At 51.5% G+C, this 21439-nt stretch overlaps 1 protein-coding gene across 1 annotated transcript in view; it reads left to right on the top strand.

Moving 5' to 3' along the window:
• PDIA5 (protein disulfide isomerase family A member 5) overlaps positions 1 to 21439 on the top strand; it is a 91969-nt gene that overhangs the window by 57682 nt on the left and 12848 nt on the right. The window contains exons 9-13 of the mRNA XM_026494902.4: positions 96 to 187; positions 281 to 352; positions 6388 to 6524; positions 19269 to 19339; positions 19863 to 20023. Coding sequence (XP_026350687.2) covers positions 96 to 187; positions 281 to 352; positions 6388 to 6524; positions 19269 to 19339; positions 19863 to 20023 — 533 coding nt within the window. The remainder of the gene's footprint in view (positions 1 to 95; positions 188 to 280; positions 353 to 6387; positions 6525 to 19268; positions 19340 to 19862; positions 20024 to 21439) is intronic.

Here is a 21439-nt window from a genome sequence, read left to right as displayed (position 1 = left end):
GTTTCTGGTGGGACAGATGGATGGGCCGTGTATGGACAAGGTGGGGGTGTCTGCGGGGCCAAGTGTGGATAGGCCTGTTCTCTCTTTGCTCCTAGGTGCTGGCTGGGATGAACGTCTACCCCTCAGAATTTGAGAACATCAAGGAGGAGTATAATGTGCGAGGCTACCCCACCATCTGCTATTTCGAGTAAGTCCCCTGCTTCCCTTCCGATGCTCACTCCTCTCTGTGATGGTGTTTGCATCCCTGGCTGAGCCCAAGTTGTCTGTCTACATTTCACAGGAAAGGACGGTTTCTGTTCCAGTATGACAACTATGGGTCCACAGCTGAGGACATTGTGGAATGGCTGAAGAAGTAAGTGGGACGGTTGCCTTGGGGGGGTGTGCCTAGAGGGAGGGACTCAGCTAGACCCCTGGTCTCAGGGCTGTGGCTGGGGTTGGGGAAGAGAACCCGGAAGGGAAAGGCCCCACTGTGCTGCCCAAACGGTGATTTCTGGGTTGCTTCTAGGTGAGGATGGGGTCTTTGTGGGTTTAGGATATGGGAATCGGGAGGATTTGGTGTGACGCTGGCCATGGTGACTGCATTTCAAATAGTTCTTTTCCCCTTCCTATGTCTCTGATGGATAGGGGTATTTCTCATCTAGGATGTCAGTTTTGAGAGAGACTCCCCTGCGGTCTTTCTGAAAATTGGATTGTCAGTTGAACACTTATTTCAAATACAGCAGTGTATTAGGTGCTGTGAAGTTCCTAAGAAATAGTCTGGTACCTTCCATTTGTAGAGTGCTTTGCCATTCAGTGCACTCCCCACAGACTCTGCTTCACGGCAGCCTCGTGACCCCTGTTTGTAATGTGATTAGATCCTCATAATTCAGACTACCCCTTACCTGGACCCCCACCATGCTAGGCGTGGGACTGGCATGACCTTGACTGGTGTGTTCGATGGGGAGTCTGTCTCCCCCTCCAGGGGAGCTGGGGACGGGCCGCCTCTCCTGGCAGCCTCCTCGGGCCATCCCAGCCGAGCACTTACCCTGCTTGCTTAGAGCTCTGCCCGTCAGCAGTCTGGCACTTCGCAGTCACTGCCAGTGTATGGCCATTTGTGCATAATTCTTGGAATACTACCTGCTAACACTTTTTGGGCTCTACTTTGTGGCTGACCCTGTTCTAAAGACTTTATATGGATTCTCATGTAATCCTCAGAACAGCCCGGTAAGGAAGACGTTCTTCTCGGCCTTAATGAATAAGGAGCTTGTCCCGGCTCCTGCAGTTGATAGGTAGCAGGGCCAGGCTTGTGCTGGGCAGCAGCTCCCTGGGGTGCTGGTCGGAGCCTCCTTCCCCTTCCCCAGGTGCCAGCACGGTGGATATTCATTGACACCGTTACCTGCAGGGCACAAGGTTAAAGAGTGAGTTCTCCAAAGATACAGAGATTGAAAATATGTGTCTTCAGAATGGGAAGGAGGATGAATTTTGTACCGCCCCACCCGGCCTCCCCCGCCAAACAAACAAACTGTCAGATTCTAAAGGTTGAAACTCTCAGTCTTCTGTTCCGTGGGTCCCTGGGAGATAAGACGCAACGGTAGCACCGCGTGTGCATGGGATATTTTGTTTCTCGGAAACATGTTCATATCTCTGTCCCCATCAGGGACGGTGGCTCCCCCATTCTCATGTATTCATTGTTTTAACCTGGGCCTTCACTCCCCTGTTTTCCTTTTTCATTTGATAATAAGCATGTCTTCTCCTCCAGCCAGACACATCTTACTCTGCTTCGGGAGAAGGTTTCAGCAAATAGCAATCTCATTTGTCACCAGAGCATAAAATCTGTCTGCCTCCCTCCCCCTTCTCTAACCTTTTCTGGTTTCAAAATACACTCATATCTCTTTGGAAGGATAAGGTTTAGTTTTTTTGTGTTTTTTTTTTTTAAGTGTCGAGAGTTGCTTGGTAACCCTACACAAGCATGTCAGTGGGGTTTCTGAGACAAGTGGTTGTCTCCTCAGTGGAGCCTGGCACTCTGTCCCCCACCCTCTCCTCTCTGCCCACCGCCACCCAGCTCCTTCACCAGACTCTGCTCTGGACGGAGACCTGGAGGCAGACCCAGGCTGGCGCCCCCCCCGCCCCTTCCTACCTCTTCTTTTCTCCCTCTCTTCACCCCACATGGGGAGGAACCCTTGTTAGCAATTCTTGGTTCAGTCCTGGTCTCCAGGCTGAGAAGATTGGTGGGGTGACTCCAGGGAAGGGGGCATAGCATCTGGGACTCCCTGGGCAGCCCTGTCCAGCTGTGTGACCTCCGGTGATCACTGTGTCAGGGGCACTCGTGGGGGCAGCTCCTCTGAAGGCATAACTGTAGCCCAGCTCCCTAGCACAGCAAGGGTAGTGAGACCACCTCCTGAAAGACCCCCCAGTGAACCCTCTCATCTCACACCCCAGCAAGAGCTGGTGATGTCACTGTGCTGCCAGCTGGCTTAATTTTTAAAGAAATATTTTTTTATTTCAAGACTCTCAAGTGAGATATGTTATTATAGAAAAACTTAAAAATATATTTAAAAGGAAAACCCTTCTCTCTTCCCCACCCAAAGATAATGTGTTGTGATATTTTGGTAAATTTCCTTCCAGTTCCTCGCCCCCTCCTCCCCCCATGTACCCAGCTCCGAGTTTGGTTTTCCCTGTGACAGGTGTTTTAAGTCTTTACCAGTTTTGTCCCATATCCTGGTGGCTGGCAGTGTTCCCACCTTTCCTGCTTCCTGGCACCCACCTCTTCCTGGGCCTTCCTGTTGGCTGCTCAGGGCTTGTGTGTGGCCAAGTGTAGAAGAATGAGCTTGGAGCCGGCCTTGCTAACCCTCTGGATGACTTTCTGAAGCCCAGGAGAGAGGAGCCCAGATCCCCCCCCCCCCCCCCCCCCCCGCCAAGAGTGGCTGGCCACCGGCCACTGGGTGAGTCCAGGTGGAGACTTCGGGGTCTGAGTGTGCAAGGACTCGGGGGTAGGTGCGTTGATTGCGTCAGGTGTGCCCCCTTGTGCTCCCACTGGCTACGTTTCTCACTCTTCTCTCTGTAGGTTTCGTGCTCCTGCGTTGGGCTTGGTAGTCTCTTTTGACTGAGCCACTTGTTTCTGCCTGTGTATTTTTATTTCAACCAGAAGTGAACTGAGCGCAATCACAAAGTTTTCTTGACTTGTAATGCTTATTGCATCTTCTTATCTACGCATGGGCACCTACCTCAGATAAGGGTCTGGTTTGTGTGAACTTCCCAGTCTGGAGAGTTCAGGAAATCAGAGTCGCAGGATTGGAAGGGAATAGAAACCTCGGTGAATCTGTCCCTGGCAGTTTGCCTTGTGATGTTTGCATTACCTCCAGATGTAGTTACCTCAGTCTCACTGAAACACCTCGGAGAACGAGGCCCTGACTCATGTCGGGGTCACCTCCTCCTGCTTGAACGATTTCTGGATTTCAGTCCTACATGATATCTAGGAACATTCCGGTAGTAAAGTATCTTACCCTGGAGCATTATCTGTCTAGATGTACCTGAGAGATAAAGCAAGGCCTCCACGTACACTGTCTTGTGGATGTTTGAGGTCAAGTTGGCTGCTTAAGCTCTAGAGTGGGTAAGTGGAGGATATGGGGCTCAAACCCAGCTCTCTGACTGCCAGCGTGGCTCTCTCCCTCTCATCTGTTGTGGATAGAAGGTTCTTACGTCCAGGGGCTGAAGCTTCCTTCTCTGGAGCGCCTGCTTGTTGGCACTGCTTCTCTTCTTCAGAGCCGCAGAAAATAAACGCTCGTTTCTCTTCCCGACGCAGTCTGAAGTACTCGAAGATAGCTGTTGCGTTGCCCACATCTCCTCTTCTCCAGGTTAAACACCTCCAGGCCCCTCAACCGTTCTTCTCTCATTCCATCATTTATTCAAAAAGCGTTTACTGGGTGTGCTGCGGGTTAGGTGCAGGAGGGGTCAGAGGGCTCCCTGGCCTTTAAGGAGACAGATGGTAAAAGGCATTAGTCGGGAATAGTGTTTGGCCACAGACTTCTACTCAATCCTTCTCTTTGCAGTGAGCCCTCTTACCACGATGCCCAGCTTTGCAGCCCTCTCCAGAAAGTAAACGGTTGTCTGCTGTGTGGGACAGGGGTGTTCACCTGGCTGGTAGCCTGAGGGCCAGGATCTGAGGGCCGAGCTGCTCAGGCCTTCGGTATATGCCCTTGTTTCCAGCCTCTGCCCCGGCCCTGCTTCCAGGCGTGGTGCCTTGGGGTCCTTCAGAGCCTTCGCCTTTGCTTTTGGTGTGGTTGTTGGGCCCCCGGCCCCTGTCCGCACCCCACACTTCAGGTCTCTGTCCTCTGTTTTGCTAGGTTGCCTTCCTAGCTTCTAAAATTGCACTGACCTCTTTTCCTCTCTTCACAATTGTCTTCTTCCCTGTTCTTTTTGCTCCTGTGGGTTCTTAGGTTTTTTAAGTCTTGTTCTGTTATTTTAGTGGTTTTAGAGTATGTTCTCTATGTTTAACTAGAAGTTTCTCAGGCGCTTTCATATGCTTGTACTGCAACTAAGCCGTGGCTTCTCTATTCTGTGCTCTCGTAGGATGTTTAAAAGTTATTTTAATTTCTGAATAGATTCCATTCACTTAATTAAAATAATTCCTTAAAAGTTACTTGAAAATTATACATTGGAAAGGCTCGCTTCCACCGGTTTCCTTCATCCTGTTTTACCTCCTACCCCCTCGAGGCAACAACTTTGATTAGTTCCTTTATGCAGATGCAAGCAAATGTGGATTACTATTTTTTATCTCTCCCTCCTTTATGCAGAACTTAGTACATTGTGGCCTGTTCTGTGTGTCCCAGTGGTCTGTCCACGTCAGAGCATCCAGAGCTTTTTTTGTTCTTCTCTATCGTGCTCAGCCCCCGTTGTGTGGATGGACTGCAGTTTATGTAACCATTTCCTACCAATCCGGCATGGCAGATCATCTGCAATGAACGCTTCGAACACACATAGTTCCGCACGTGTGCATTTGTACTGGAAAGATAAATCCCCTGAAGTGGAATCGGTGGTGTTTGGAGCCCAAGCATGGGAGCCTAGGTCTCCAGGTGTTGCTCTGGGACCATTGTCTGGCTAGTGACTCATCCCAAAGCATGATTTTGCCACCCGTGCCGTCTGACATTGGATGTACACGGGCTGGAAATGGCTTGCCTGCTTCCTGCTGCTTCCCTCTGCTTGGGCCCAGGGGGCCCTGCTGAGGCCACCAGCAGGGAGGGATTCTGAAGGTGACATTGAACCCGGGCTCTCCGTGGGGTAGGGGTGGCCCCGCAGTGGGGGCGGCAGGTCCCATTGTGTCGGCCGTGTTCTCGCTCATGATTTCTAGCGCTGGCTGCCGGCACTGTGCGGTGTTTTCTACTGTAGGCTCTCAAAGGCAGGAAACAATGGTTGTCCTTTCACATTTGTCATCCTAAAGGGTGTTTTCAGAGAGGCAATTAAGGGGCTCTGGCAAAGGTGCTTGTGGCAGCAAGCAGCTGGAGCTCGTGTCACGGGCAGCCTCGTCCTCCACTCTGGAGCGATAGAGGGCCCCTGCGGGCCTCTCCCGGAGCAGCTGGGGCCGCACGTAGCAGCCTGCCCTAGTCCCAGGGGGAAGCAGCCTCCCCGGAGCTTAGGCAGCAGCGTCCTGAGGTTTTCAGCCAGCAGGTGGGGAGTCGACATCTGGACTGACCTCCATGCCAGGCTCCCCCCCACTCTCTGCCTCTGGGAGAACTGGAGAACTTTGCTCCCGGTCTCTAGAAAGGATCAGTGACATCGTGTAGATGCTGTCAGGGTTAGGGTGCCCCCGACCTGGTTCCCTTTGGCCCCACTCTTCCTGCTCATGACCCTCCTCCCAGGCTGGTCAGTGAACGCGTTGCTCCACCTGTGTGGCAGCCCCCCTTCCCAGCCCCGGCCCCTTCCCCCACCCAGATTTGGTCTTTCTCAGACACTCGGCCTCTCTTTCCTCCTTACCACTGCGCATTCCCCTGCCTCCCCCCCACCCGGTCTTTCCTCTCCCCACTCTCTGCCCTTGCCTGTGGGGAGCTACTAAACACAACAGTGAGCTTTGCCAAAGGTCACTCTTTGTGGTTGCTATTTATTCTTGCCGGTTTGCTGAAAGTTTGAAAGCGCTTGAGACGCTCTCAAACCCCCAGATTCCTGGGAGGAAGGGGGATTTCTTGAGCTGCCTAGGGAGCTGTAGCTAAAAGCCACTGTTTGTGAGGAGACATTTGGCCGAGCACGTCTGGGGCTCTGCGGGACAGCGAGGTGGGCAGGGCCAGACCGCTGGCCCCCTGCTTCTCCCCTGCGCGGTTTCTGTGACCGTGGGGGCTATGGCCAGGGGGCTGGATTTCGGAAGGGCTGCCCAGGCCCCGGGCTTGCTCTGAGCTCTGCCTGTTTTTGGTCTTCCAGTCCACAGCCGCCACAGCCCCAGGCCCCCGAGACTCCCTGGGCAGATGAGGGCGGCTCCGTTTATCACCTGACCGACGAAGACTTTGACCAGTTTGTGAAGGAACACTCCTCTGTCCTCGTCATGTTCCACGCCCCATGTGAGTGGAACCTTGCTCCTCCTGCCACATCCTTTCCTCCCTGAGCGTAGGACGGGCACGGCTCTGGGACGCGAGTCCAGTGAGCACTTGCCCGGTGAATGCCTCCCCTGTGCCAGGATGCCCTGGTGCCAGGCGAGGTCCCCGCCCTCCCAGCGCACATAGTCCACCTGGCGTCACCATCAGAGAAGCACTGACGTCCTGATCAGGTCACAGGGTTCCTCAGTCCAACCACCTGCTGGGCCCGAGCGGCTTCCCCTAAGTCAGCACGAATCGGGAGACGCAAACGAATTTCCCAGAATTGGAGGAACGGGGACTGGAAGGGCCCTGAGATACCACCTAGAACTGTAGTCGCCCCTAATGTAGGTGGGGAAACTGAGGCCCCCAACAGGGCCTGTATCTTGCCCTGCAGCTGAGAGGGCATGGTGAGGCCAGGGCCAGAGCCTCAGATCCCCCAGCGCCTAGAATGCCTTCCTTCTGCTTCACCTGAAAGTTTCATCGCCTGAAGCAGCCACAGTGGGTCAAGGAAGGGAAGTGTGTGAATGTTGTAAAAGGCTTTTGCGGTAATGGCTGGAAGGCTGTGGCTCAGGATGTTTCTAGGCCAGTGTCCTCCCTATTCCCATGGACAATGAAAAATTGATTATAATTTGTTTCCAAGAGGGAGAAGGTTGCTCCCAGGGAGGTGAGCAAGGGGATGACAGCCTGGGGACGCAGAGTTCCTGGGAAAGGCGGGCCCACCCCCAGGGGTGAACAAGGTGGATCCTCAGGACCCTGGGACAGGGGTGTGTGTGGGGGGGGGTGCTGTCCTCTCAGAGCTTCTTGCCAGCTCTTTAGCCCGCTGATGGTAGGGAAGAGATCGTGAAGGAGAAAAACAAGCAAGAAGTAACTGCTTTGTAGATGAGTGCCGTAAACATCCAGTCCACGGAGGCACACTCAGCGAGGAAAATTCATCATTCCTGGCGTAGAGATCTTGATGCTAACAGTTGTGTATCACCCTGTGGTGGTAAAGTGGCTCCCCGTAGGGTCACCTCCTTTCATCTTACCCACAGTGCTGAAAGGCAAGGATGATGAGCCCCATTTTACAGATAAGGAGACTGTCGCACAGAAATGGCCCAAATTGTTCACTGCTCCGTGAGTGCAGTACTGCTGAGCTCTGGTCTGCCCCCGCCCGCCCTGTAGTATCACACGGGTGTGGTTAGTCGGGAGCCAGTCATAAGCGGATCACTCACTGCTAACGAGTTCCCCAGCTCCTTTGTGAGAAGCACCAAATTCTTGAGAGAATCCAAAGGAAGAGTCTTCCTGTGACCCTTCTTTTGAATTTTTAGAAAACTGACAAAACACCCAAAAAACGAAGTTTCAAGGAGTCTCCTGATTAAGGGCAACGATGGGACCTTAGGAGCGCTTCACCCCCAGCCCTGCCCAGGCCTTAACGAGCACATCCCTGTGAGTGCGGGACCTGAAAAACTGCCCGCCGGCGAGCTCCACAGTGTCCACCTGGCTGACGTGTGCTCTCCCCGCCCGTCTCAGGGCTGCTGGCGGAAACCAGGCCAGCAGGAAGTTACGTTGCCTGTAGAGTTGGGATCAGCCCACCAGCATCCCTGTCCCAGCAGCGCGGGCGGATAGCGGCTGGCTGTCTTCGCTTCCTCCCTGGGAACTTGGCCCCTTGCAGCCTGACACAGTACAGAGCGGTTTGAGCAGTGGTTTGTGGTTTATGCATCTCACCGCGAAGCGTGTGTATCCCCTTTGGTGAATCCTGTATGTTATCCAGAACAACATCTACCAGGTAGATGGGAGTTTCTTTGTCTGTGTTCTGCCTTGTATTCTTAGGTGTGAGCAGCCCATTGTAGGAGCTGATGCTTGCAGGGTCTGGGGCCTGGGGCTCATCTGTAGTATCCCTCCTTTTCGCTTCCCCTCATAACTCACGCTCTTCCCTCCCTGAACCAGAAGGATCTCGTTCATCACTTCCTCCCTCCCCCACCCAAGGTCATCTGTGGGCACAGAGTAAGGGCTTAATGGATGAGAAACAAACCAATGAAGTTGTTCAGAGCTGCATTAGAGAAAGAGAACTAGGAACCAGATGGCAGCTTTTGTTTTCCCCATCAGTCATTGTTACTAAGAAATATTTTGAAAGCCACCCCGCTCCATGTAGAGCCCTGTTGAGGGGGTTCTGATTTCAAACTTAGCAAATGGAGACATCTGAGGCTTCCGTTGGTGGGTGTCTGCCTGTGAGGAACCCTGTGTTCTCTGATGAGGTGCCTGCCAGCCCCCTGGCTGTGCGTGTGTGCACGCGCGTGTGTGGGTTTATTTCCGCTGGACTGACAGTGACAGGGATCGGGGTAAAAGCATGAGGTGAAGCTTCCTGTTAAAGCTCCCATTGAGGAACCTCTCTACACAGTCCTTCCGTATCCAGGAGCATGGTTTGTCACCTGGGAACGGATGGAATGTGTGTGGCTTTTGAGAGAATTCGGAACCCAGGAGGGGACAGCTGGGAGCAGAGAGCTCTTGGCCGCCTACCTGTGCAACTCATGCTAGAGCCCTCCAGAGAACCCACGGTGGCTGTGAAACCACTTTTGTGGTGTTTGAGTGACCGGGAGAAAAGGACAAACGTCAGGGGGCCAGAGACTGGCAGTGCTGTCCTAGGTTTCCCAAGTGCATGAAAGGTGAATTCTGGAAATCACAGCAGTATGACAGTTTTCCGTCCCAGACCAAACAGGGAGTGGTTTAGAAACAGACCATATTGGAGACTTAGAAAAACAAGTTGGGATCTATCAACAGAGAAGAGCATAGTTCCTGCATGATTTCTGGACGTTGGTTTGTTTCTTGTGGCAGGATTACTGTACTGGGTTGATAAATTAGCATGTCTTTGTTTTATCAAAAGCGAGTCTCTGTTTTCCTGACTGTGGTGGGAGAAAGGGGTGGGGTGGGGCCAGCCTGACAGGAGCACCTTCTTGGTGTTGAATGACTATGAGTCGGGCTTGGTTCTGTCTGGAGGATGGTACTTGTGTTTTATTCAGTTTTATTAAAACTATAAAAAACAAAGGCATGCTTCTAAATCTGCAAAGGTTAGAGCTGGAAGAAGGATAGCTAGCTAAAATATCGAACAATTGCATTTAAGATTTTTAAAGATGCCAACAGACTGAAATAGTAGGGCTCAAACCGAAAAGCTGAATTTATTTTTATGACTCTCTGGTAATTAAAGACGAATGCATGTACATTTTATAAAGGGATAATATGGGAAACTATAGAGAAGAAAATTCGCATTCGTGATACTGCCTGCCAGAGAGAGCCACAGTCCCTCTTTCCACTGTTATTTCTATGCACAGAGTATATGCTCCATGTCTGTTTCTTCCCGGGTTCTGCTCTGAAAGGCCAAGAAGAGAAAGGGTCTTCAGCTTTCCACCTGGCTGGTGCCTGCCCCTGGTGGGTGCTCCCTGGCACGTGTAGGTTCGAGGCAAAGTACTTGGTTCTGTGCCTAGAACTTCCATGGGGTGCCTCTGGAGCTACACCCCTAGGTTCTTGGCAGGAAAGGCACACGGGCCCCTCGTTGTTGCATATCATCAACTGTCCGGTGGTCTGCTTCTTTACCGTCTTTTCCAGCTTTCCTGCCACCTACTTCCCACCTCAGCCTCATCACCTTCTCTCCCTTGCTCTTCGCTTCTAGCTGGAGCAGGTTAGAAACCTCACGTAGACCTTTCTGCATCCTCTACATCTGATGCCCGAGTCGTCACTGAGCAAAGAAGCACAGGCCCAGCACGGGGTGGCGGGGTGTGGGGGGGCTCCACGTACATGAGCCCCAATCCTGGCCCAGGTCACACCGAGGGAGCGATGGGAGCTGAGATTTACAGGCGGGTTTCCCCGTGGACCTTGCCTTCCAGAATCAGGCTGAGCCTCCTGGGGAGGACAGTCTGGGGGTGAGCAGTGGTCTCTGAGAGGAGGGTGCGCACTGCACAGGGCAAGGTCAGAGCCTGGGCCTCACGTGGAGCCCTGGGGGCAGCCCTCCGTCGCTCAGCACTCCCCACTTTGTCATCCAGGGGGGCCTGGCATGGATGTGGGGGGCTGCAGCACCAGGCCCAGCCTGTGATGCCCCAGAGGACAAACACAGTGTCCACAGAGGGTGTGGCTCGGGACACGGACTAGTGCCACTGCGTGGGGCCTTTTGTTTCTTTCTGCAGCGTCCTGAGGGAGAAAAGTCGACTACACGTTGTCACTCATCTTCTTGTCACTGTGTGTTTTGCTGCAGTAACGTCCTCCGGCTCCTCCTGCTCCATGTGCCTCCAGCCCTGGTTGGCCAGAGGAGGACACAGTGCTGTAATGATAATGCCTGAGTCCGCATCCCTCAGTGGGGCCGGCAGAAGGAACATGGGGGCTCCCATGGGAGCCCCCTGTCCCCCCATGTGCCCCTTCCGCATCCACCCCCTTTCCTTGGCAACAGGCCCAGGTGTTTTCTTTCATTCTTTATTTTATTTATTTTTTTTTTTTTGAGATTTTATTTATTTGAAAGAGCGTGAGAGAGAGCATGAGCAGGGGAGGAGCAGAGGGAGAGGGAGAAGCAGGCTCCCCGCTGAGCAGGGAGCCCAGTGCAGGGCTCCATCCCAGGACCCCAAGATCATGACCCGAGCTGAAGGCAGATGCTCAGCCAACTGGGCCACCCAGGCGCCCCCAGATGTTTTCTGAGAAGTGTGTGCTGGAGGCTGCTGGGCCTGGCCTGCCTTCTTGGCGCTGGGCTGTCTCTTCAGATTCGGTGGCAGATCCCTTTCAGGCTCCAGATTTTCTGCTTCTTTATTTCTGTCTTATTCTCAAGTAATATGACCTTTGTAGAAAATCTAGAAAGTACAGAGAAGTATAAACGACAAGAGCTATAATCCTATTATCCAGAAGCAACCATTTTTCACTTGGTTTCTAGTTTCTTTTCTTTCCCCTTGTTTTTAATTTTTTTAAATTAACATATAGGTAATTGACTTATTTTTCTGACATGTAGATTTGTGTAACCATCAGGCCATAAAACTCCTTCATGCTATCACTTTTATTTTTTAACTGCACGAATAATGTGAGGATAGTATTAACGGCGTCTTTGTTACTGGCAGTGCAAGTTTCAAGGGAGACGCAAGACTGTAGGGCAAATTGTGAAAGCCCCACTGCCCACCCTGTCCCCTGACCAGAGTTGAGCATTGCTTCCAGTCAGTATGTCTGTCCTTCTCCTTCTGGCTTCTACCTAAATAAGTGTTTTCGTTTTGTTTTTTATGTAAATAGGATCATTTCCTGTCTTTTTTTCTGTGGCTTGCTTCTTTTCCCTGACCCGTGGGTCTTGAAGATGTTTCTGTGTACATGCAGGTGTTGGTGTGTAAATCTACCTTGATCTTTCTAACCATCGAATAGTATTTAATAATTGAGGTAGAGATTTAAATCGTTCCCCACTGATAGACATTTGCCGCCAGCCTTTGATTATTCAAACAATGCAACGAACATTTGTAAACATAGGTATTTGAGAACATGTCTAAATATTTATGACTAACTCCTGAAACCGCAGTTCTGGGCCACAGGATAAATGTGCTTGAGCTCCCTTAGGTACTGCCAGCTTCTCTCCGGAAAGCTTCCACCACCCCCTGCCGAGTGTGACAGAGCCTGTGCCCCAGCCATGTGTGACCCCGGCCGTGTGTAACAGAGCCTGCGCCCCGGCCGAGTGTGACAGAGCCTGTGCCCTGGCCGAGTGTGACAGAGCCTGTGTCCTGGCTGAGTGTGACAGAGCCTGCATCCCAGCCGAGTGTGACAGAGCCTGCGCCCTGGCTGTGTGTGACAGAGCCTGCACCCCGGCCAAGTGTGACAGAGCCTGCGTCCCGGCCGAGTGTGACAGAGCCTGTGCCCCGGCCGAGTGTGACCCTGGCCGTGTGTAACAGAGCCTGCGCCCCGGCCGGGTGTGACAGAGCCTGCGCCCCAGCCGAGTGTGACCCTGGCCGTGTGTAACAGAGCCTGCGCCCTGGCCGAGTGTGACAGAGCTGAGCCCTGGCCGAGTGTGACCCCAGCTGTGTGTGACAGAGCCTGCGCCCTGGCCGAGTGTGACAGAGCCTGCGCCCTGGCTGTGTGTGACCCCAGCTGTGTGTGACAGAGCCTGTGCCCTGGCCGTGTGTGACAGAGCCTGTGCCCTGGCTGTGTGTGACCCCGGCTGAGTGTGACAGAGCCTGCTCCCCGGCCATGTGTGGCAGAGCCTGCATCCCAGCCGAGTGTGACAGAGCCTGCGCCCCGGCCGAGTGTGACAGAGCCTGCGCCCTGATGGTGCAGTGTCCTTTCATGTGCTAGTTAGTCTTCTGTGTGTCTTCTGCAAACCACCTATTCGTATCCTTTGTCCATTTTTCTACTGGGTTGTCTTTTTCTCTTTGAGCTGGAACTCTATACCAATGGATAGTCATCTTTATCTGTTTCCTGTGTTCCAGATGTTATCTTTGTAGTCTGTGGCCAACTTTAACTTTCTTTACGGTGCCTTTCATTGCACAAAAGCTTTACATTTTGTGTGGTCAAATAGTAAATAGAATATTTATGGGGCACTTGCTATGGATCAGGCATTTCTTCTAAGCACTTTCCATATACTAACTCATTTAATATTCACAACAAATCTTATGAGGTAGATATCATGATTATCCCCAGTTTACAGGTTAGGAAAGAAAGGCACCTAAAGGTCAAGAAACTGGCCAAAGGTCACTTAGCCAAAAAGGTAGAGCCAGGATTAAAACCTGCACCCCTGAGCCTTCTGCAAGCCTGCCTTTCCCCACCCTGACCTCTGGGATTCATGGCTTACTTGGGAAATCCACCCCTCAGATGTAAAACTAGTGCCCTCTATCTTGTTATAATATTTGTGTTTTTTTCATCTTGTTCTTTAATTCATCTGGATTCTTCATTCTGTTGTGCCAGATGGGAGGAAAGAATTTAATTTCTTTAAGTCCTTTTTTTCCATGCATGTTTTTCCTTTACATTTTTCTTAAGATTATCTTGTATTTTCTTAGGTTATTAAAAATGCTTTTCTATACATGCTTTTTGTGGTCACATAATATTCCATTGTATAATGGCACCATAAATTACTTAACCAGCACCATAATGTTGAAGGTTCAAGTTGTTTACCGTATTTCTGCATTATAAATCATACTGCAGAGAACGGTTTCATGCATAAATATTTGTCCACATGTCAGATTATTTCCTTAGGATAGAAGGCTGGAAGAAAAAATCTAAAAGCTTGTTATCTACATTTTCCACTAATATAAAGGAAGAAAAAAAAACACCCACTCTCTTTTTGCACAAGAAGAGGGCCGTGTGATGGATGGAGGCGTCTATCAGTGTGTGTCTGTCCCAGAGTATCTGTTGAGTGTCTTTGTTGTGTAGACAGCTGGAAGCCTCGAAAGAGCCCTGAGGTCTCTGGGGGGCTCTTCCCAGTGTTAAAACATGAGTGTTCCTGCCAGCATCTGTAGGAGCCCCACTTCCCTGACATGCCCTCAGCCAGGTTCCAGGCAAGGCAGCAGAAATGTGGTTAGGAAAATCCAGGCTCCTATAGAGCCTCAGTAACGTAGGAGCTTTCCGGATTAATCTGGTCCCCTGGAAAATTCTGGTTCCAGGATCCAGGAAAGTCTCCGTAGCTGGTCTGCAATAAAATCATAGGTGTAATTAAAGTTAATGTAATCCAGAGGAATTGCAAAGCCTGGAGTTGACAGGAGGCTAACATTCCCCATAGCCGGGAAAGAGTGTGCTCGAGGAGTTGACATGCAGTCTCTATGCCAGGTCATGAAAATCGGCGTACGCGCACTTACACAGATGATAAAAACCCAACAAGGAAGTTTGGCAATAAAACTTAATGGCCTATCAAATCACAATCAGGACACTAAAACACAGTGGGCTGGAGTCCTGCTTCTGCTTTATATCCTCCTCGTCTGGCTGTCCTGCAGCCCACACCGCCAGGACATCCTGAAGGCCAGGCCCAGGATTCTGGGGCTGGGGTCAAGGCAGGCACACCCCCTGATCCACGGGTCTCCAGAATCGGTGGGTGCCACCAAGAGAGATGTTTGCTTGGCCACGTCTTTCTCCTCTTTGAGGCCTGGCCAGTCTCCTTGTCATAAAGTCTCTTTACAAAAATTTATTGCTTAGCCTTCATATCTTGTGCAGGGAGCAGAGGGAATTGATGCTAGAAGCAAAAGCCAAGACTACTCTAGGGTATGAATGAGAAGCTATAGAACAGCATCAGTAGATGTTGGGGATTTCCAGAGATGTTTTCCAGACCTTGTAAAGAGCAGGAGAAGTGTATAAATGGTGGTGGGGAAGGGAGGGCACGAGCACAGTAACTGGCTTGGTTGCCAGTGATACTAAATAGAGGTGTTTAATCAAACCAGCAACTGTTCAGGTACAAGCATGCCTCTTGCTCCAAGAGGATTTAGTCCAGTTAAACCTTGTGTGCACAGGTATAAACCTGAACAAGAAAGCCATGAGGTTAATTCATCCAAAAAGCGTGTGGACTCTCATCCTCAGTACCAGGGATGTGACGGTGAGCTCGACAGACAGCGAGCCTGTAAGGAGCTTACATTCCATGTGGGTGGGCAGGCTCAAATAAGCAGATTACTCCCACGGTTTTGAGTACAGTTGAGAAAATAAACAGGATATTGGAAGAGAGCGTGCTGTGTGACGCTCCTCTGGGTTAGATGGTCAGAGGATTTCTCTGTGGAAGTGAAATTTGAGCTAAAGCCTGAATGATATGAAGTGGTCAGCCATGCACAGACCTGGGGAAAGATCGTGTTCTGGGTAACCGTACGTGGAGATCCCTGAGGTAGAAATGAGCTTGGTCTGATAGAACGGAAAGAAGGCCACGGGCTGCAGAGCGGAGGACGAGTACGAGAGTCAGATGGTGTGCGGCTTGTGGCCATGGTGGAGTTTGGATTTTGCTCTACCTGTGATGGGAAGCCATTGCCAAGTTTTAACCCAGGGAGTTTGGTCTGATTGATGTCTTGAAAAGATGTCCTGGCTGCTTCTAATGATCAGAAGACAGCAATAGGACAGTCACAAGGCAGTCCAAAATCAAATGCCATGGAAATGTATGAATACGAAGTACTTTGTGAGTAGAAGAGGAGCGGGTGGTCTGGTGGGGTGGAATGAACTGAAGACTCAAAGCAGGGCCCAGAGCTTGGTGGGCACTGGGTGGAGAGGCTGGTCCAGCGGGGCAGCGGCTGTGGTGGTGAGGAGCGGGTGCTGGTGGACAGGAGAACTTTGCAGGAAAGGTGGGCTCATGTGGACACAGTGATGGGAACTCCAGCCAGAAATCCCACCTTAATCCCATATTGGGGCCCAGGTTCATCACTTCATCTCCCAGAGCCGCCATTTCTGGCTCTAACGAGCTTTGTCTTGTCTGCCTCATTGGGGTGCCGAAGAAGGTGTGTGGAAGCCCAGTACCGAGGGCAAGTACTATTTATTGGTGTGTGGGAGCCCAGTACCGAGGGCAAGTACTATTTATTATTTTACGGAGAGTCCTGGGAGACAGGGCTGGAAGTTCAGGAGAGAGGCATGAGTGCAAGCTCAGGAGTCTGGATGTTTCCTGGTGTATCTTCTCCCTCTCCCTCCTGTGTCCATGACCGACCCTTCCTCCCAGCAAGCCAGTTCTCATGCTCAGCGTCCGTCTCTGGCCACCACTGAGAGAAGCTGGCCAGTGATGTGGAGTCTATCTGCCACCTCAGCAGGGCAATGGCATCAAAGGGCCAGAACCTCATAAGGTTTGAAGGTGAATTTTCTCATCTTCAGGGGGCCTGCCATATTGACTGGGATATTTTGGAAAGACATCATGGTTTTCTGTCAGTGGCAATGGCTGGCTTTTCTTTGTCCTCCTTCCCCCACCGCCACTCCATCCCCCTGTCCACCTTGACTGTGGGCCCCTGCTGACACTGGCCTGACTGCAACATTCCTATCTTGTTTAGGGGAGAGGGAGGTCAGGGGTGCATCTCTCTGCCTTCCTGCCAGTTGGAGCCTTGAGCCCAGGTCCTTTTAGGCCTGCCCTGGCGTGTTCCCTTGTGTCTCCAGGGCTGAGTGGGTCTGACTCAGGCCACTCACTTCCTCCTCTCCAGGGCAGAATTCTTGGGTGACAGATAGCATCAGGGGCGCCTCTGAGCTTCCTTTTCTTGACTTGTCTACATGTGAGGCGAGCCTCCACCGCCCCAGTCAGGGAAGGCCAGCCTAGCAGCAAGAGAATGGGGCGGTTGGTACCTTGGGGCAGGTTACAGGGAGCTGTCAGCCTGGAGGTAGGCCTTGGGGGTAGGGGGATCCCTTTTTAAGAGTTCTGGAACCCCTTCGTTCCAACTGTAAGCTCCCAAAGAATGACTTATTCCTTTTATTTTAGTGAGAAGCCCCCCCCAAAAGTTCATTTTAATATATTCCATGTTATGTTAGTAGAATCTTCCTGAGAATATCTCATTACGTGCATCAGTGTGAAAGGGTACCCGAGCCTGGACACCCATGGGGACAACTCTGTGCTCTTCTGCTCCACTCCCACGGAAAAGTGTATTTCTCGGAGTCAGGCCTCATCTGCCTTGGCTTTTAACCTGGGGTCTGTGAGCCAGTCAGGGAATTGGATCCCTATGAAGTGATACATAAATTTGGACTATATATGCATCAGCGTGGGAGAAGGGAAGAAGAAGCTTTATTAAATTCTCAAGACTGTCAGTGGCCCAAGAAGGCCCAGAACCCCAACCTGAGCCAAGGAAGACATTCTCCCTTTTGCTGTGGTGGGTAGCTGCGGTGTGCAGGGAATGTGGGGCGAGGCCGGACTGCGGGCTGCGTGTTTTCCGTCTGGGGGATGGTTCCGTGAAGTAGAAATAGCACTGTGTGCTCTGTATGCTTCATTCTGGCAGAAGGGTTTTTGTGGCTGTTGCTGAGAATCTGCAAGGAATCTGTGTATGAAATTGCTTCTTTGGGGAAAACACATTTTCAGTTCCAAGCAGCCAACTTATCAAAACAAAATAAAAAACCTTTGTAACCTGATGGCTTAGAAAGTAACAAATGGGTTATGATAGCCCTAAATGTTTCTATCTGCAAAATGACATTCTTAATGTTTCCATTTCATGACAACCTTGACACCCCTATGGTTCATGGGGTCCCGAGCGGGCTGTAGTCAGACCATGAGCCCATAGGTGTCCCTCGCGCTGGGGCCCGTTTGAGAAGGATCAGCATGCTGGTACAGCTGAGAATCGCAGCTGCTCCCTGCGCTGGATGCCATCAAGGACGTTCCATCCACTGATCATCTCATGGCTCCCGAGTGCTCTGTCCAGAGGAGGGGCTGGACAGCTCTCCGGCCTGGGAGCTAGATGGTCACTTACAGTTTCTGCTATCAGAGTGCATGGTGGGGGGGGGGAATGCAGCATAGCCATGTGGAGCCCCTTGTCCCTAGAAGGGATGGGTGAGCAGGGACTGAGGAAGCTGGGGATGGGCAGGAGCGGAAGGGACATGTTTGTGTCCCGGTGCCACCCTGTGGATGAACTCTGTGGGAATAATCTGGAGGAGACAGGAACTTTTGCTCCAACCACATGCTCTGAAGGAAGCAGGAAAGCCCTTTGCATGGCTCAGTGGCTTCTAGAAGCTGTCGGAGGTCTCCTCTGCTAATACTGGAGTGTCTGCCTGCCTCCCTTTTTCCCAAGTCAGTTATGAGGATCGCGGTGCTGTCGGCTGCCACACAGCAGCACCCGCCACGAGAAGGCCGAGGTTTGCCCCTGCCTGCTGCTTAGTCTGCTTCCTGCCTGGAAAGGTGAACCTTGCGCTATGGGGCCTGAGCCAGTCTGGACCTCCTCGCTTCACAGCCCCTGCAGCATTAGAAGCCAGGAAGTACTCACTGCGAAAACGAAATCCACGTGCAAATGTCCTGACATCACCCATCAAAGTGCTCGTTTGCTTTTTAATGTGTCACATTTTATTATTTGTGACATTAGAGCATTTGTGTGGTGGTAAGGAGAGGGCAGAGCAGTCTTTATACCAAGAAAAAGGCATTTGGAAATGGCAAGCCAGATCCCTGTGCCTGTCATATCATACGTCCTCCCCTATGGGGACAACTGGAATGTATTCTTGCTTCCATGAATGCTCATTCCCAGTTCAAGGCGCAGACCCCCTTCTGCCCTGGACTGGGGGATGACGGGTAGTGGCCTGGTGCCTTAGTTTTCTCATCTATAAGATGGAGATAATATCAGCTTATACCTTGTAAGGCTGTCGTGAGGCTATAAAGCGCTTAGAGCAGTGCCTGGCACACAGGACGTGTGTGTGTGTGTGTGTGTGTGTGTGTGTGTGTGTGTGTGTGTATGTATACACACACATGTTTTTTATGTAGTTACTTCGTTTTTTGTTTTTTTTTTTTTTAAAGATTTTATTTATTTATTCGTCAGAGATAGAGACAGCCAGCGAGAGAGGGAACACAAGCAGGGGGAGTGGGAGAGGAAGAAGCAGGCTCATAGCAGAAGAGCCTGATGTGGGGCTCGATCCCAGATCGCCGGGATCACGCCCTGAGCCGAAGGCAGACGCTTAACCGCTGTGCCACCCAGGAGCCCCATTTCGTTTTTGCCTCTTACACTCCCTCCCCCTCCCCCACTGAGTGGACTAAGGAAAAGATTTCTTTCCTCTGCACTGGCGCTTCTTTTCTCCCAGGTACCCCCGGTGTCTGGGACTAGGCTGCAGCTGTCTTACAGAAGCAGGGGACATCACTGGAGCCTCCATGCCATGGGAGTGATTTCTCTTGATTTCCTCCCCCAGGGTGTGGACACTGTAAGAAAATGAAGCCAGAGTTTGAGAACGCAGCGGAAGTCCTCCACGGAGAAGCAGACGTAAGCTTCCTTTCCTTAGCCTCCCCCTACCATTTTCCTCGAAAGACTCAATGACATGGATCATCACAGTTGACTTTCCCCTGCAAGCTCCCGGAGGTCTGCAGTACTTCCTTGTCCCCAAGTACACGTGTCTTAGATCAGTGGGGACCCTACCAGGGATGGAGATGTGCAGAGAGACTCTAGGGTCATGTTCCCACACTGTCCATGTAGCCTCTGCCAGGTCATGGCTCTGGAGTGAAGCCCCAAATTCACCCTCTTTTCTCTGGGACCATGGCTATTGGGAACAGCCGTAGTCTACACAGACTGATTGGTGGGGCAGATTTAAAAGTCTCATTTCAGCCCACAAATGAGAAATCACGAACATTCCAGTGGACATATCCTGGGGATCTATGAGCCCAGGGAGCCAGCCAACCCCGTGAAATGCTGGCAGGTCCTGGGTGGGTTGGGGGCTGGCGTTGGGCTCCTCTTCTGCCAGCACTGCGTCTGAGGCTGTCATGCATGGTTGGCCTCTCCCCCATCCCAGAGCTCTGGTGTCCTTGCAGCTGTCGATGCCACTGTCAACAAGGCCCTGGCCGAGAGATTCCACATCTCCGAGTTTCCTACACTGAAGTATTTTAAGAACGGAGAGAAATACGCAGTGCCTACGCTCAGAACAAAGAAGAACTTTATTGAGTGGATGCGAAAGTAAGTGTGGCGGGCTCAGCACATCCTGACTCTGGCCACCGGCCACTGGGGCTAGCCTCGAGGACGCAGAGTAACCCTTAGGGGCTGCTGACCTTGGCTCAGGGCCACGGGAGCCAAGGTGGACTTGACTTCCCCAGTTCTAGAGCCACCTCTGGTGTGCTGGCCACATGTCCTCATCCAGCACGTCAGTGGTAGCCTTCCCGGATGCAGTTTCGCTGGCACCAGGGGCAGCGCGTGGTGTGTTCCTCTTGTCGGAGGACCCCTTTCCCTGTGTCCCAGCCCCGGGCTTCATCATGCCGTTTTACTCCATCTGCTTTGAATGGCTGAAGGACACACACAGCTCTTGACATTCAGAGCTGGACTCATTCAGGCCTCAGTCTGTGTAATAGTTTGCTGACTTACCACAACAGGAAACACAGACTTAGGGGCTTAACAGCACAAGTTTATTTTCTCACAGTTCCACAGACCAGAAGTCCAAGATGAGACGTCAGCAGAGTTGGTTTCTTCTGAGGCCTCTCTCCTTAGCTGTCTTCTTCCTCTCCGCGCCTTCACACGGTCTTCCCTCTGCGTCTGTGTTCTAATCTCCTCTTCTTGAAGGACACCAGTAAGATTAGGGTAGGGCCCACCCCTGTGGCCTCATTTTAACTTAATTATCTCTCTAAAGACCCCATCTCCAAATATAGTCACATTCCAAGGTGCTTGGGGGCTGGGACTTCAACATGGGCATGGGGCAGGGGGAGCCCACAACTCGGCTCATAACAGCCTGCAAGTCCAGAGAACCTGAGTAGCCTTGTGATTACTAGCAGGACGTCCTACTCACCCAAGGTCTCTGGAACCTGCAGTTCTTAGCATCTCCCTCTCCTGTGAGGGAGAGGAGCCATCACACAGGTGCCCTGGGAAGTGGAGGAAGCCCCGGGCCTTGCTTAAGAGGCAGAAATTGTTAAGATGTAACAGAGGAGACTTTCTCCTGTCTATGCCCTTCCCCTGAGAAACACACACACGCGTGCACGCACACACACACTCACTCACTCAATATAGCTTGAATATTTGAGAATATTTTCTCATTTCAGCACAGGGTGGGGGAAGATAAAGTAAAAAAAAAAAAGACATATTCCAACCTTTGCCTGTGTCCCTGGTGCCTGGCATAATGATGCCCTTGTGATAACCAAGACTTCAGAGTCACAATGTGACATGAGAACCATGCAAAATAGCAGCATCTAGATTGAGTTCCTTTATTAGGACGTTTGTGCTCAGACCCGGATGTATGTTTGCATCCCTGATATGTTTCAAGTGCAGGTTCTGGGGCTACTGTCCCTGAGGCTTTGATTCAGGAGGTGGGAATGGAACCCGCAGCCATAGTGTTTTGAGAAATACCTGCTTATAAATGGGAACAACAAGTTACCAGTAGGTTCAGGA

The sequence above is a fragment of the Ursus arctos genome, unplaced genomic scaffold (genome assembly GCF_023065955.2).
Source record: "Ursus arctos isolate Adak ecotype North America unplaced genomic scaffold, UrsArc2.0 scaffold_4, whole genome shotgun sequence".
Taxonomy (NCBI): Eukaryota; Metazoa; Chordata; class Mammalia; order Carnivora; family Ursidae; genus Ursus; species Ursus arctos.
The sequence above is the reverse complement of the archived record's forward strand: the minus strand, read 5'-3'. Positions and strand labels throughout refer to the sequence as shown.